Genomic DNA, 16,996 nt, shown 5'->3' on the forward strand with positions numbered 1-16,996 from the left:
AAGTAATTAAAAAGAAAAGACAAACGAATAAAAAAAGAAAAGAAAAACAAAAAAAGAGAGAGAAAAGGGAAACAAAAAGAAGAAAAGAAAAATGAAAAAAGAAAGAACAAGAGAAAAAAAAATTCTTTCTTCAGCCGCCACTTTCTTTCTCTCTCTTGTGCATTTTGTGTTTTCCTTACCAGAAGACGGTGAAAAAAAAAATATTTCAAAGCATTTAGGCCGATCCCTTTACCTTTATCTCTCTGACAACTATTCTCCCAAATTGTGGAAAAATAATAATAAAGTAAATCTCATTTTCTTCTCTCCCAAATATGAAGAAAAAAAAGATTAAAGAACCAAAACACATAAGCAATGGTGAAAAAAATAGAGGAGATGAGAATTTTGAGTTGTTATGACTTGTTTACAAACTTCATCCCTATTTATAAAGGGTAGAAGGTTGCAAATCAAATCCCAACCTTCTCAACAAATACAGGTAGTTTAGATTGAGTAGTATTATACGTAACCCTCTTCTATTATGTTTCTTTATTAAAAAAAAAAATCTCTATTTTGTTTCTTTATTAAAAAATTAAATTAAAAAAAAATAATGACATTCTTTTTTTTAAGAATTAAAAAAAAAAAGTCAAGCCATATCCCTCTCATATCTCCCTCATAATTAAACCTAAAATTGAAAAAAAACACCTCAAATCTTGGAAAAAAATTTCCCCCAATCATTTTTTTTTCTCGTCTATTGGAAAATTTTTAAATTTTATTCCAAATCATAAATTCATCTCAAATTAAGTAAAAGCAAAAAAGAAGGACAAACTTTTCAAATTCTAAGTTTGGGGATAATTCCACTAGCATAAGTTTTTGCAAAAACATCAAATTAGAAGATTTTCAAAAAAAAAAAAAAAACAATCAGAACTTGGACTCAAATTCATATTTTGATGGGTTGGCAATATTTTAATTTTATTAATTTAAGTCTCAATCCTCAAAGTAAGTTAAAAAAATCCAATTTCATTCAAATTTATTTTTTTGGCCATATTCCAAATGATTTAAATTAAATTGAATTAAATTCAAAATTCCAAAATGGACATTGGGTTACATTCCAAACTTCTTCATATAACATTTTAGTCAAACATATGCCCAAATACATAGTGTGATTAATTCGACCTATTAGCTGGAGCCAAAGCCAAGAACAAAATCATTTGTATATTTTTGTTTCAGCTTATCGTTTTCGAGATTCACCCACCCATACACGTGCATGAATCTCAAAAAGGGGTATTTGTTAAATAAGAAATTTTGGCCAATTAAGTTATGTCACGTCAGCACAACAAAACTATGATGATTATAATTTGATTGGATTTGGGTAGTCAATCTTTCTCATATCCAATCCAATTCAAGCCCCTGATAAAAAAAATTGGGCCAGAGAAATAATGGGCCCGAACCCGTCAAACAAGTGGGTCCGAGCCCAAGCCCACCAAGCAAATGAGTCAAGCCCAAGTCCATCAAGAAAATGGGTCCAAGCCCAAGCTACCATGAAAATGGGCCTAAGCCCAAGCCCAACAAGCAAGTTGGCTCAAGCCTAAGTTCATCAAAAAAATGGGCCCTAGCCCAAGCTACCATGCAAATGGGCCCAAGCCCAAGCCCAACAAGCAAATGGGCCTAAGCCCACCTAAAGCCCATGAAATTTCTCTATAAATAGAGATCTTCCCATTCATTTTGGAGATCTTTGGTTGAAGGAAGAATTGAAGTTCTGAAGAATCGAAACTCTAAAGAATTGAAAATTCAACTTCAAAAAGCTCTCATGACATGTAAGTTCTTATCAACATTGAGATCATCATCTTCTGAAAGATTGAAGACTTGGAAGATCAAACTTTCCTTAAATTCCAGAAGATTGAAGCTCAAATAGGCTTGCAACCACAACTTCCTGAAGATCGAAGATAAAAAAAGTTATAAGTCTTAATTTGTATTTGAGAGAAAGCATCAAATGAATAAATATTAGAGATTGTATTCACAACACCATATAAATCAATACAAAGTTTAATTCCACAAATTACATTTCTCCTTAAATCTCGTGTGAACAACCAGTTTTCCTTTTCCTAGTTCCTTCCATTTATTTAATCAATTTTATCTTATCATAACTTCAAACTGGAACCCCGAGAATTTGGGAAAGATGAAAAGAATAAATTAGGAGAAACAATATCATTGATGAGAGGATTGATTGGGTAAAAGCATGAAACAATATCATTGATGAGAGGATTGATTGGGTAAAAGCATGAAAGAAAGGAAGTGACAACATTTGTTGTGATTAAGTAATGTGAAAGAAGATTTTGGGTTGAAGAAGAGAGAATTATAAAAAGGAAAAATGATTATTTATAGGAAACTATTAGGAAAATTGATAAAAGTAGCAAATATTAGTTAAGATTTTGGTGGGAGATTTAGAAGTTTAAATAATCTTTTTGAAAATATAAAAAAATTAAATAAGATTAAGGAATATTTAAAAAATGGTAGAATCTCGATCTTTGTCTAAGAAATGTTACATAAATGTGCCTAGAAAACCCAAAACAATCTATAAGTCAGAAAAAAATAATATTTTCAGGAAATTGGCCGAGAAAAACAGTTTTACGAGTTTTAAAAATATGTGCTACTTTTGAAAACAAAAACCAAAAGTACTATTTTTGTCAATTTTCCGATCATAATCGTTCTTTTTCCTTATAAAATTGATTGTATGTGTTAGATTGTTTTGGTTTATTTTCCATTCTTCTTATAAGCCTAATATTGAAGTTTTGAGTAATAGTGTGTGGAACTTTGAATGATATTGCTCTAAATGATCTAAAGGATTAACACTAGTTACTTGACGTTGTGGTCGCGTCAAAGATATATAATGTTTACTTGACGTGAAAAGAATGTGAAGTCTATTTACATTTATTTAAAAATGGTTTGAAAATGTTAAATATAAAAAATAAAAAAATAAAAAGTATAAAAATACTATTTATTTCATTCTTTCATTAAACAAATTTTTAAAACAAACTTAATAAAATAAATTTATTAAAATAAACTTATTAAAAAAAATTTTAATAAAACAATTTATTAAAATAAATTATTTTATTAAAACTTTCTCTCTTAACCCTTTTCATCTCCGCCTTTCTCTTCCAAATCCATCGATCTCTCACGCCTCCATCTCACCGACCGCCGTAGAACATTGCTATACTCCGGTCGCCCATATTCTCCACGTTGCTCATCGATCGCCGCAGATCGTTGCTATACGCCAGCCGCCCGTTCTCCACATTGCTCTATACTGGCTGCTTCTCCTCTCCACGTTGCTCTATCTAAACTGCCCCTCTCCAAACGCTAAACTCGCCACCACACAAACGCTAAAAACGCCGATCGCCGCCACATTTCGCTGGTATGTCTCTTCACCCCTATGAACTTCAAATTTGTTACATCGATGGATTAGTTTAGTTTTTGTATTAAATACCTAATATCTGGACTTAGGTCTTAGATAATTTACTGTTTGTTTGGCTTTTAGGGAAGAAAATGAAGTGGTGATTCGAACTTGGGTTCCACGTCAATTTATGTCCAAAGGTATTTTTGAAACCGTTTATGAAATTGGAGTGTGATACTGCATTATTTATAAAAACAAATGACAAGGTTAATAAATACTTTTATAATTTAATCCTTCCAAAAACACCAAAAGATATAGATTGATTAACGGTTATTGATCTAAGTTTAATTTATCATCTACGAATATGAATTGTCATAGGAAAACGAAAACAAACACCCATTCCGGAAAAGGACAAAACTTGAAATGAATAAGAGAACAAAATAGGATGAAGAAGAAAACGGAAAGCAAGAAAGAGTTGACAATCTCTAATGGACGACTTAAAAAAGAATTAAAAATCTCGTGAATTTGAAGGGTAAACTTGAAAAAGGGTGTTTTTCTTGTGTTTAAATGTGATTCGCTCAACAAGGCCATGCGGTTATCGTTGAGGCCTGAAGGACTCCAACACACCAGCGACAGCAGCAGCTACCAAAGCCTTTATTTATTTAGTGCCATTGGCGTCAGTCTGTAGCTCCACCTTTTGCTGGAACAATAAATATACCCTCTTCTTCTTCTTCTTCTTCTTTCTCTCTTTTTCGTTCCCCCATTTCTTTACCATTTCAATTTCCCTTCTCTTTTTGATCCATTTTGAATGTTCTTTTTGGGTTTTTGCCTTCTGAGTTTTGTTTCTTTTCTTGATTCTTTGCTCTAATGGAAAACAGAGATAAGCTTGTTGTTCAAGCGACTGAAATGGGTTCACGAAATCCCCCAGACGGCATATTTTTTTTAAACATGGCCCTTTGTAACCCGATATAAAGACTCCTTATTTGATTTTATTTAAATTTCATAAACTTAAATATGATAAATACTATAAATGAAGTGAAATCCAGTCAAGTATTACTACAAAACAAAGAATAATTAGATAACTTGGATCAATATTCGGATCCTATCCTATTGTATATGTAAATGATATAAAAAAGATGTGAAGAACCCATTTCAACATTGTCGCCCAGTCAATTTCTATCAATGGAACAAGTCTGAAGAATAAGTATGATGGTACTCTTTTATCTACTTCAAAACCGATGCAAATGATCAAAAGCATGGCGTGCATGTGAGGTTGCGTTGGATGAGATTCGAGGATCTCTAGAAGACTCCTATAAGATGATACCTAAACTTGCTTAGATATTGGAACTCAACAACCCAGGTATATTGGCAGTATACATGTTCATATATGTAATTATTTTTTCGTCATTCTTTCCTTACCATTAATGTACATATTTGTCATGTTCATAGGTTCTGTTGTTGAATACAAAGTTAATGCCGATGGTAGATTTATATACTTCTTCATGGCATTATCTACTTTCATTTTTTGTTGGCAACATTGTCGCCCAGTCAATTTCTATCAATGGAACAAGTCTGAAGAATAAGTATGATGGTACTCTTTTATCTACTTCAACACCGATGCAAATGATCAAATATTTCCACTAGCCTTTTATGTTGTTGATTTTGAGAATGATTCCTCTTGAACCTGGTTTTGCAATAAATTGAAGAGAATTATAGGTGGACATAATGAGGTTGTCATAGTATCTGATAGGCATAAAAGTATATGCAAAGTCATAGAGGTAGTATTTCCCAACGTTGTATATTGCATGTGTCGTGTTCATTTACTTATGAACCTAAAGTTGAAGTACAAGAGAATAGTTAATATCGTATTTCATGCATGTGAGAATGCTTTTAATATTGTAGACTTAAAACACGAAATGCGATTGTTGGAATCTTCTGCCCCTGGTATATGTGAGGAGCTTGAATCCATTGGTTTTCTAAGTGGCCTCATGTGTAGTCACCATGTAGAAGATATAATGTCATGACCACTAATATATCTAAAAGTTTGAATTCTGTCATGCTCAAGGCTAGGGAGTTACCAATATGTTCCATGCTTGAGGTTTTGCAAATGGTGTTACAAATATGATTTTTCAAACGAAGAAATGAAGCTGATTATCAAGTTACAGATTTTATAAAAACAATTGAAGGTATATTAAGGGAACAGATTGAACGTAATCAATCAATGAAGGTATGCTCCATTTATATACACTTACATATGCTGCATATCATCATATGGAATATATACATTATCTAATTCTTTTGTATATTTGCAATGTAGGTTAATCTGGTTAACAACATCAAATACCAGGTCATAGATGGAACCTCGCAATATGTGGTTTACTTACCTACGAAGGTTTGTAGTTGCAGGATGTGGTATATATTGGAAATACCTTGTGTGCATGCATGTGCTGTTTTCACCATGAACCGTTTGTCAATTAAATCATATGTCTCAGCTCTTTACTTGAACAACACTTTAAGTTTAATATATAGAGGAGTAATAAATCCATTATACGATCATCGATAATGGCAAATACCTGATGATGTTATGTCCATTGTCATCCTCTCACCGAGTGTAAAACGTGCAGTTGGTTAATTGAAGAAAATTAGAATTTCTTCAAAAATAAAGTTCAAGAGACGCGTTAAATGTGGCCGTTGTAGATGTGTTGATCATAATCGGAAAAGATGCAAGTTTTCCTTAGATGATTCGTTATTTATTATGTTTTTTACTTTTAATTTAAATTTTTATATTGTAATGTTGTTAAAATTTAAATTTCAACTCTAAAGTTATCTTCAAATTCCATGAAATTTTAATGTCTTCAATTATATTTACATTATTTTCCTTAGTTATCTATTGTTATATACGTGATATTATTGAAAATATTATCTACGTTGAGTATTATTAAAAAATTTCCATTCGCTTGTTATATATATGATATTATTGAAAATATTATCTACGTTGAGTATTATTAAAAACTTTCCATTCGCTTGTTATATACGTGATATTATTGAAAATATACACTTTAACATTTTTCATTTTTTGAACCGCATGATCTTTTTTTCATTTTAATATATATCCAATTGTAATGTTTAATATCCATTATATACACAATATTATTACATATATACGACAATTTTTCGTACAAAATATTCAAATTTTATTATTTAATTATCCACTAATTAATTTCCTGAATATTTCATATCTACTAATGATGTTTACATTATTTTCCTTAGTTTTGTAGTTCAAAGTTTGCATTGCACTATCGTATACGTAATATTATTGCAAATATACTTAACCTAAACACTTTATCACATTTTCCATTTCAATATATATCAAATTATAATGTATAATATCCTCATATACATCATTTTATTACATATATACCATATTAAATCCAATATATGTAACGTATTCATACTAGTCAACAAGCTTCTCATCAAATTCTTTTCATCTTCCATAACCTGATAAATGTTGCTACATCCCAAACATACATTTCATACATTACAACCCATGTTCCTTTAGAGAAATAAAGCATTCAATTTATAAAATCCTTTGAACAAAGTACACTTTTGTAGCTGTTACCAAACAAAATATACACTTTAAAAGTTGGTTCTAATATAACAAAACTAACTAAATTAGAAATTTAAAAGTTGGTCCTTCAAATCACAATAGCATAATAAAACTTTTATGTCAACTACCCAATTCAGCATGCATATCTTTTTCTCATCAATTCTTTGTGCACAAAATATTGAAGGGTCAGTCAACAGACTGAGTGGAATGCATTTGTACACCTATACTAAAAGAGAGAAGACAAATCCAAAGATGCCAATAGCTAAGGTAGAAGGGGTTTTTTTTTTTATTGATTTCTTGATAGAATCTATTAGAACATTATACCTTATCCTTCCTCATGGATACGCATCAAATTATTTTTCATCATCCACCAATTTGATGTGTTCCAAATCTATATCCGTTGTGAATTGTTTACTCAGTAGGAAATTCTCTAAGAAGTCTATTTTTGTCATTTTCACTTTATCTTCCTCCTTCAATTTTTTCAAGTCATTAAATAAAAATGAGACCCTTGACCTCTGGATAGGGTCTTCATTATTGAAGTACTTCGACAGAAATTTTTCCTTCACCTTAGAAAGATCTACTATTGGCAAGGGACCGCAATTTAGACCCGATGCTAAATTTGGTTATAAATTCTTCGAAGTTAAACCATAATTAATCGTTCTTCGTCAATGTACATTGACGCCTTATAATGTGGTATAGAAGTTGGCTCTGGAATTTAGAGAATTTAATGTCTAGCAAAGTACCGAAAGACGAATTTCTAAAAACTTCTAATTCTGTAATATTTAGTTTTCTTTTTATATTCCTAATGACCTCTAGTCTTGCATATAGATTTTTGGTTTTTGTACCCTTGACCTGGACTTCTTTTCAGGATCAATACTGCATCCTGCAAATATAAATTGTAGGAGAATATCATTCTATATATACTTAAAACTATTACATCATATGACACTAAGTATATTTCAATAACATAATCACTATCTCATAAACATCTTCTTCGTCAACTATTTTTTCTCCTTTTTTTCTCTTCAATAGATTTCTGAAAGAATATTAGTAATATAGATTTTAAATTATAAGAACAATTTTCAATGAAAAATGAGTGCAGTTTACTGTTCACAAATATTATATACATATATTATATATATCTTTTTGTTTGAGTTTCTTTCTCCTTTCTTCATATGTTTTCTTCCTTGTTTTTCCATCTCTGGTTTCTTATCACTTTTTTTATACTTATGAGTATTATCCTTTTTCTCTTCCCTTTCTTTGACCACTCTCTTTATCTTTCTCTTTTTAGATACCTACATTTCATATAAACAATTAAAAGGTTATATTAATGTAACGTTAGTTTTTTAAAAACAAATACAACTAAATTTTACATCACACGTACATTTTCATTTTCACTCGCCTTTCCTTTCCCCTTCAACACAGATTCGAACAATCTCCTTTTGGCAATGGGTAAATTGTCATGCAGAAAACATAATACCATTAACGTACAATTTCATAACTCATCATTTGTATAATAAACCATTTTCAATCCATACAAAACATAAATAACCTCATCAGATTCTGATGAATCATTAAGTGGTACGTCATATGATATTTCTCATTCGCTCATCTATAAATAAATATAATAAAAGCATCAACACATAGCATATGAAATATATACTTCAGTAAATTTATAATATACTTGCTTTAATTGTTTCCCTTTGTCATGTGTTGCCATTTTTGCTTCCGGTGTTTCAAAGACAACATCCAGTTTCACAAATTTATGATCTTGGTACACCGCAATTTGTGTACCTATAGGTCCTCTTAACTCTTGTTCATCATTGTTTAGATATATAGTTTGCAGTGGTTCGTACTGAATTGGTTCTTCATATCTATCTTTCTTCTACCATATATATACATATTATATTTTGTTTAACGATTTATACCATTTCATATACACTTTCAGAAACTTAAAAATATACCTTGGTATTATCGTCAATCAGAGTTGGATCGTTGTTTGATTTAATATGTTTCAACCTTGATCCTAGGCATCTTTCGCTTCGATGCACCATTTTTTATCAACTGCATAAACGGATTATGATACAATATAAACTACCATTTACGATATTATGATTTTTATAAATTCCAACTTCAATGTTTAAGTGGAAACATAGCCGAACTTCAAAAACATCACACTCAAACACTTCCTGCTTCTTTTCAAAGTTGCATTTTAAGATTATAAACATTAAAACAAAATATATATAACATGCATTACTTAATTTGTGGTTTTAAGAGAAAAATAACACTTTACATCCATCGATTTCACAGTACAAAATCATCAATGTTAATAAACCCTAAATGCTTCTTTAGTCTCATTTTCTAAATAAAATAGTTTGAAGAAGACGATTGCAGACTTTAAAGAACGACGATCTGATGCAAATATACCCCATTTTATTTCATATAAGAAGTATAAAAATAGACTCACCGTAATGGAAGATTGCTCCGAAATACTGTAATGGAAAATGGCTTACACCTAGACGACACAACTGCTGGAGACGAAGAATGAAAACCCTAATGTGAGCTTGGAATGGTAAATGGTGAACGACTGGGAAAGACGAAGAATGAAAAAAGGATGATAGTTTTCGCCGGACAAAATGCTATTTTCTTATACGTGCAAAGATACCCCTTTTCACGCGTTCAACGTCTCCAAAACATTTCCTTTTCAATTTATTTTTCATTTACATTAAAAAATTATGGATAAGAAGGTAAGTTTACCCGCTCTTTTGTGAAATAAATGAGTCAATTTAGAACTTGTATGTAATATATTTGAAAGAAAAACCGTATGTAATATCACATGACAATTTAGACCATTTGAGTTAAAAAGCCTATATTTATTCTCTATAAGCCCAACACAATTATTCTCCACAAGCCCAGATGGCTGCTTAACACGCTTAATCCCTGCAAATACACTACCCAGACATTTTGTTCTTTTCGCTCGCCGGCCCATCATACATGAAATGAGAAGGCCCATTTAAATCAGATGGCCGTACGGTAAGCCCTAATGCGCGGTTTAGAAGACCCGGTTGAACCCCCATCACTCGCCCGGATCGGTTCGTGGTTGAAGAAGATTGAATTGGAAGTAGGGCAACGCTCGCCGCCGCCGCCTTACGATCTTTCACAGCCACGTCGTGCACACGTTCCAGGCCGTCAACGCACGTTGTTTCACCACCGAGACATCATCGAACTCTACTATCGTCGACATCACTTCGGTCATCAGCAAGAAGGAACCATTTTTCGAAAGCTTCACCGAAACCCTGCTTGCTGATTATCACCGAACTCCAGAAAGCCGAAATGAAACCAGAAGACTTACCTGAAATCCCACAAAGGATACTCCTGCTTACACCCACAAAGAAATACCCCCACCGGCCACCGGAAAACAAACCCACGAACACTTCGCAACCAAACTCACGTGGCCTGCCGAGAGAATTTGGAGAGACGCGCGTGGGTGCTACGTGGCCAAAATTTTTATTTTAAATAGATTTTTGGGTCTCAAAAGTTAGGTTATTGGATTAACTTAGGTTGTTGGCTTATCATTCTCTCCATCATTGAGTGCTTCTATTTCATTTAACTTTGTTTTTTTTTTGTGGTTCTATGCTCGAACTTATAAAAGCTAGACTTCTTTGTTGTGATTGTTCTATGTTCGGACTTATAAGTACCAAAAGAACTTCTTTGTTGTGATTTTAGAGAAGTGAGACTTAACATTTAAAAATAACTTCTTCTTTTATTCTTGAAAGTTAATATATAACATATATTATTTTGCATATTATCTTGCATCTTAAATGACAATTTATTCCCATTGTATATTAAAAATAATATAAAAATTTGTTTAAATTATAGAAAGGTGAAAAAAATAAAACTAAATTGAGTTAAATTAGCTTTCAACTTATCAATTTTTTTTTTCGCCAATCAAATATTCTTTCATCCTCCACACGGTTAATGTACCCCCTAGGATTTGTACAATTATTTTTTAAAACATAAAAAGCAAAAACAAAAGGACTAGAATGGTAATTTGATGAGCAAAAAAGAAAAGGCGAACGAAGACAAAAGAATTTCTTGAGAAGAAAGAAATTGAAGAGTAGAGAAGTGCAGAGCTTCTTCTTCTCCTTCTTCTTAAGCTGCTTGCATTCTTCTTTCATTTCGTGTTCCACAAATTTCCAATCGAACCTCCTTTTCCGTTAGGACAAACAACCATCTACAATGAGTAGCATTGGCACAGGTTACGATCTTTCCGTCACCACATTCTCCCCCGATGGACGCGTTTTTCAGATCGAGTACGCAGCTAAGGCCGTCGACAACAGCGGGTATTCCTATTCTTCTCTTCTTTTCATCCTAATTACTCTTTGGACGTACTAGTGTTAGAGATTTACGATTTCCCTTTTGTCTGAACTGTCAATTCGTTTTGCAGGACTGTTATTGGAATCAAATGCAAAGACGGAGTTGTTATGGTAAATTCTTTTTCGTCAAGAGTTTGTCTCGTCTATTGTTTGTGTATGGGACTAAAGGAGTGCGGTTGGGTGTCTCTCACGTGGGAATCTGATTTGGGTGTTTTTGATTCAGGGCGTGGAAAAGCTTATTACCTCTAAGATGATGCTTCCTGGTTCTAATAGAAGAATTCACGCTATTCATCGTCATTCTGGCATGGTATTCCCCTAATATTTTTTAGATCACTGCTTTGGATTCAAGTATCATGAAATAAGGGTTTTGATGCTTTTAGGCTTTTGTTCTATAATGGTCGTACACTAACTGATTAAGGGAATGTGCCTTGTTTGGGCAGAGACTTGGATATGAATTATGGAATAAAAAAGTTAATTTACTTTTGGATTTTCTCATATTCAAGTGTTTGTAGTTTAACAAACGGCAAGAAATGAGCTGTTAACATTTACAATTTTGTTCATTGATGTATTCGCTATTTGATGGCAGGCTGTGGCCGGGTTAGCTGCAGATGGAAGACAGATAGTGGCTCGAGCTAAGTCTGAAGCAACCAACTACGAAAGGTTGCACCTTCATTCTCCTCTATTTTAGACAGTGCCCTAGTCTAAGCACATCTCTCCCTTTATTAGTGATGATATTTGTTAATCTGTAAGAGTACATATTGAAGATGCACATTTGGTGATTATACTTTGATTAATTCAATTTGCCCTTATGTTGATTTCTTATTCCCGAGTTTGAATTGATAAATGTATTGAAATAGATGCTTGGAGTTATGAGGGATCAGCAGTGTTAGTATTTATGATGCTCTAGACACCAGTATATTATAATAGTAAACCATTGGAAAATTATGTGATGATGAGAGCATTGCTGAGCATGAGAAAGAAGTTATCAGTTCATTTAATGCCCTTATCTGAGGTTATTTAAGCTGTATTGTTGATTTTGTATTATCCTATTGAATGCTTATCTTGTTTTTTTACGGACACTTTATGCAGTGTATATGGGGAACCAATCCCTGTTAAGGAACTAGCTGACCGTGTTGCTAGTTATGTGCATCTCTGCACACTTTACTGGTGGCTCAGGTTTGTTGTGATTTCAGTAAAACGTATACTATAGTAGTTTGAAATTGCTTTCTCCTTAAATAGAATTAAAATTAATGTTGCAGGCCTTTTGGATGTGGTGTAATTCTTGGAGGTTATGACAGAGATGGACCACAATTGTACATGGTTGAACCATCTGGTGTTTCGTACGTGAGTATACATATTGACATGTTGCAAACTTCTCAGTGTTAACATGAATGTCGTTTTCTTCACTACACTTGAGTTACTTATGTACATCAATTGCTGCTCTACAAACTGACCTGTTTTTTTTTTTGGTTTTTTTCTAGAGATACTATGGTGCTGCAATTGGGAAGGGTAGGCAAGCTGCAAAAACGTAAGATACAAAATTTTCTTGTCATGATTCTTCTTGTTGGGTTTTGACTAGAGATCAATCCATTGTTTCTTTCTAATTGACTTGCTATAATTTAATTTGTTGAGAATGAGTTTTCATGAACATGGATGCATGACTGCTACAACCAGTACAAATCGTTATATAAGCTAACCTAGACTTATGTTTATGTTGGAGTAGGGGATTCATGTCTAGCTTTTTATGGTTGGTATGTGAATCCTCACCATATTGGAAAAAGTTGTTTGTTGTAAAAATAAAATTAAGTAGTATTACTTGGAAAAAGAGATTTATATGTGAGGGATTTTAGGTTTTAAATCGTTCTTGCTACATTGTGAGTTTACATTCACTAGTTTATGGTTGATATTCTTAAATCTTAAGTAAAATGGAATGTAACCAGTATTGAACTTTCAGATGATGTGGTAGTATATTGGCTCTCTGACCAGAGTGATGCAAGAAACTGGAGGGAAAATGGTTGATACTAGTTAATTTGTAGTAGAAAATCTCATGTATGAATCTAACTCTTATTTTTGATGTTTACATCTTTGTCTCAGCATTGACGGAGCATCTTTTTAGAACTTTTTCTTCATCATATGAATAATCTATGCCAAATAAGAAGGCTGCGGTATTTAAGAAGACTTATATGTTTAGCAGTCATGTCCAAAGCACACTCCACTCAAGATCATGTTTGGAAGAATTTACTAGTGTTTTTAATATTCTTGCGTTCTTATTGAAGAAGTGTTATTAGAAAAATTTGAATGCTTAAAACAAGTACTTGTGGATTTAGGCATTTAAAAAGCCCTCTTAGGTGCAGGTTTGGTGTCTCACCTTGAAAATGCCAGGCGGACAATATAAAGTGTGAAACTAGTTGAGGTGCGCGTAAGCTAGTCTGAACACGATATTAAAAAAAAGTGCCCATTAGGTTTGCACCTTTGTGAAGCCCTAAGGCCCCAAGTCCCGCCTTGGGGAGTTTTCCTTATTTTTTAAGAATAATAATTACACATTTTTCTGCTTTATTAAATAAATAAAATAAAGTTTACTAAAAGCCTAAATGCAAAACTCTATGTTTAGGGTTTTTTTTTTTCTTTTTTTTTTCGTATTCCTACTTCAACTATGCTTTATCTTCTTTATGTTGTAGTGCTTTTATATATTACCCACACAAAAATGTCCATTTATTTATTTATTTTTATTTTTCACCTTGTGCTTAGACCCTAGAAGACTATTGCACTTTATTGCGCCTCTAAGCTTTAAAAAATAGTGTGGAGTGATTTAGCTTAAGTGCTCATGCTAAACTGTAAAACATAGACATTGAAAAGAGAAATTTGAAAAATGTAGAATCAAACACTTGGCTATTTATTCTGATGTAATTTTTACTAAAGTGCCTATAGTTAAAGCAATTTTGTCAAACAAGGGAAACTTTAAATACTCCTTTTCTTATAATTGCGCCCACCATAGAATATGTACATATTTACCATCCCAACAGCATATTGTTGTATGTTATCTCTTATTTATGAAAATTTAAGTAATATTCCTGATGTACAAGTGATACAATAACAGGGAAATTGAAAAGTTGAAGCTCTCTGAATTGACTTGTCGGCAAGGGGTTATTGAAGTAGCCAAGATGTGAGTAACTTTTGAGTTGTTGATTTTTGCTAAAACAGTTGATCATGTAATTTGTTGGAACAACTGTTTGATTAAAACCTAAACTTTGTTTTGCCCTTTTTGGCGAGCAGCATTTATGGAGTACATGATGAGGCAAAGGACAAGGACTTCGAGTTGGAAATGAGTTGGATCTGTGATGAATCAAACCACCAACATCAGAAGGTACTGTGAATGTTGTGGTATTTGTTATGTTCCCTTAAAGGGTATGTAATATGTTTATATTGACTAGAGGAAAAAGTAATGTTTTTCGAAATGTCATTTTTATTTAAACTCTTTGATAAAAACTGTTTAAAATAAGCTTTAAAAGTTTCTCAAAAGCTATTTTGAAAGTTTGCCAAATACTCCCATTTTTTTAAACTGACCTTTTCCAATTTTTTTAAACTGACATTTTCTAGTGTTAAACACTTGAAAATTTAAATCAAACACACTCTAAGTCAAGTCCATGGACAATTTGTTGATCTTTTCTTTTGTTCTTATTTTCAACACCAATATGGGGAAGCTTAATGAATATTGGTGGTAAATAAATTTGATTGTGGCGAGCTGTATCCAAGTTCTGAACTGATTACCTCAAACTTCGTTTTTCCTTGGGATGATGGGGACTTCTGTAAGTTGTGTTGGGAATCTAGGGTTCGTTAATTTTTTAGTGATGCATAATTCCTTTGGAAAGAATTAGGATGTTATAGCTTCAATACTATTTTATTGTCACATTACTATTCATTTCATTATTTTATTTAGTGGTTCTCACATTCTTTATACAATAGTAGTATAGACCATCTCTATATCCATTTTTCCTGAAATTCTTCCGAGTTTATTTTAGGGAATTTGGTTGCCTACTAGGGGTAGTTTTTAACCACATGCTTTTAACCAATTTCAGGTCCCGGAGGATCTCCTAGAGGAAGCAAAGGCAGCTGCTAAAGCTGCCCTGGAAGAAATGGATGCTGATTAAGGAAATTTATAGGCGTTCTTACTGTGTTGCAATTGCTTAATTTAGTTTCTAAGTTTTTGATTTGAGCATCCTGTAAGAATTTTTCAAGGATTCAGGAAGTGGATAAACTTAATGTGATTTTCGTACTGCTTTGTTTTGTTGTACTGTTCTTTAATCAAATTGAGGTTTTTCTCCCCTGAAGACTGTGAAGATATCACATCCTATGACCAGTCCTCCCTTGAAAATTTTAATACAATCAAGAGTCGTGGATGATTTGCAAATGCAGTTGCCTATTTGCTCATGGATTTAGGTTTATAAACCCAATCTGGGGTTAAAATTTTTGAATTTGAACTTATATTGGAAATCCGAATTTGTTGTTAGATTACTTCAGCTACATAAATTTAAGCTCTGAATACCTACTTTTAAGGGTCAGTTATATTGCCTATAAAAAAGATATATATTTTTTTAAGAATATATTTTTAAAAAACCTTTTTTATATAATGAGTTTAAAATCTAAAAATTTATGTGTTTGATTTGATTTCTTTATAAATGTTTATATGTAAAATTTTGGTTTGTCCTATACTAATAATGTGTATACTTAGGTCAAATTAGAATTAATTTTATAGGGAAATACATACATTTTGAATCTTTTTTTCAAAAATATATTTTCAAACTAATTACACGTTATGAAATTATCAATTTTTTAGTTACTTAAAACTAAACATTAATTTTATTTTTTTGTATTAATTTTTTGAAACAATTCAATTTTAGGAGTACAAATATCTTGAAATATAGATACATGACCATTAAAACAATAATTGATTTACAACAATAAAAATTTAAATAGGATCAATAATTTTTTCGAGACAATATAATGTTGGAATTAATGTTCTAAAACTCGTAGTTTGTAATCATATTCTTTTCAATAAAGTCGTTATTGAGAAATTGAAAATTATATTCTTAAATCCAATAAACATAGATCCCAAGACTATTTTTGAGTAAACTTGAACTTTATGTAGAGACATAAACATGGATTAAGTTCGAGTAAATAGTCTAAATAGTCTATAGTATATGATTAAAGGTTGGACGCTTTATTCAGAGATACTATCGATGCAGCCTACTTTGTAAATAATACAAACGATGTAATCCTGAATCGTTCATGTAGAGACATGAAAGAGGGGGCATCATATGTAAAAGGTTTACATAAGACAGAACCATTAAATAGTCACTTTTACGTAATAACGTCGTTTACTATTTAAAACCGACTATCTCGTTTATTGATGACCTAGGTAACTTAATCTTAATCCTAAGCTAACCGTGAACTCCTCCTGTTCACACGAGATTATCCTTATATCTGCATAGGTGAAGGCAACTCATTAGTGTTAGCCCAATAAGCCTCCCATTTCAGGGATAAGATCGGGTGAATAGTTGGGAACATAGGGTGCAAGACGGAATTCACTCCTACCCGCTTTAAGGTTAGTAGATAGGTTGTTCCCTTAAGAACTGAATCCAAGTTTTGAAC

The 16,996-nt window shown here is 32.1% G+C and overlaps 1 protein-coding gene and 1 long non-coding RNA gene across 5 annotated transcripts; both read left to right on the top strand.

Annotated features, from left to right (window-relative positions):
* Positions 1-3,112: 3,112 nt before the first annotated feature.
* Positions 3,113-6,208, top strand: LOC103502892 (uncharacterized). 4 transcript variants are annotated; one of them, XR_007822763.1, is made up of 6 exons: positions 3,113-3,385; positions 3,509-3,564; positions 4,243-4,724; positions 4,814-4,947; positions 5,430-5,591; positions 5,682-6,208. It is a non-coding gene; the product is annotated as an uncharacterized LOC103502892 (long non-coding RNA). The 4 variants fall into 4 exon arrangements; XR_007822761.1 differs by having other exon boundaries at positions 4,534-4,724; positions 4,814-4,955; XR_007822762.1 differs by having other exon boundaries at positions 4,534-4,724.
* Positions 6,209-10,915: 4,707 nt separating this feature from the next.
* Positions 10,916-15,675, top strand: LOC103502891 (proteasome subunit alpha type-3). The gene is made up of 10 exons (XM_008467012.3): positions 10,916-11,314; positions 11,419-11,458; positions 11,571-11,654; positions 11,934-12,007; positions 12,437-12,523; positions 12,607-12,691; positions 12,829-12,875; positions 14,445-14,510; positions 14,621-14,711; positions 15,424-15,675. The coding sequence occupies exons 1-10, from the start codon at positions 11,211-11,213 to the stop codon at positions 15,493-15,495; spliced, it is 750 nt and encodes a 249-aa protein (XP_008465234.1). The 5' UTR covers positions 10,916-11,210; the 3' UTR covers positions 15,496-15,675.
* Positions 15,676-16,996: the final 1,321 nt, after the last annotated feature.

This window comes from Cucumis melo, chromosome 8, assembly GCF_025177605.1.
Source record: "Cucumis melo cultivar AY chromosome 8, USDA_Cmelo_AY_1.0, whole genome shotgun sequence".
Lineage (NCBI taxonomy): Eukaryota > Viridiplantae > Streptophyta > Magnoliopsida > Cucurbitales > Cucurbitaceae > Cucumis > Cucumis melo.

Coding starts and splice junctions, on each gene's coding strand:
- LOC103502891 (XM_008467012.3), top strand. CDS start 11,211: ATGAGTAGCATTGGCACAGGTTACGATCTTTCCGTCACCACATTCTCC. Junction 11,655..11,933: donor TTCATCGTCATTCTGGCATG/GTATTCCCCTAA, acceptor ATTTGATGGCAG/GCTGTGGCCGGGTTAGCTGC. Junction 12,876..14,444: donor GGTAGGCAAGCTGCAAAAAC/GTAAGATACAAA, acceptor ATACAATAACAG/GGAAATTGAAAAGTTGAAGC.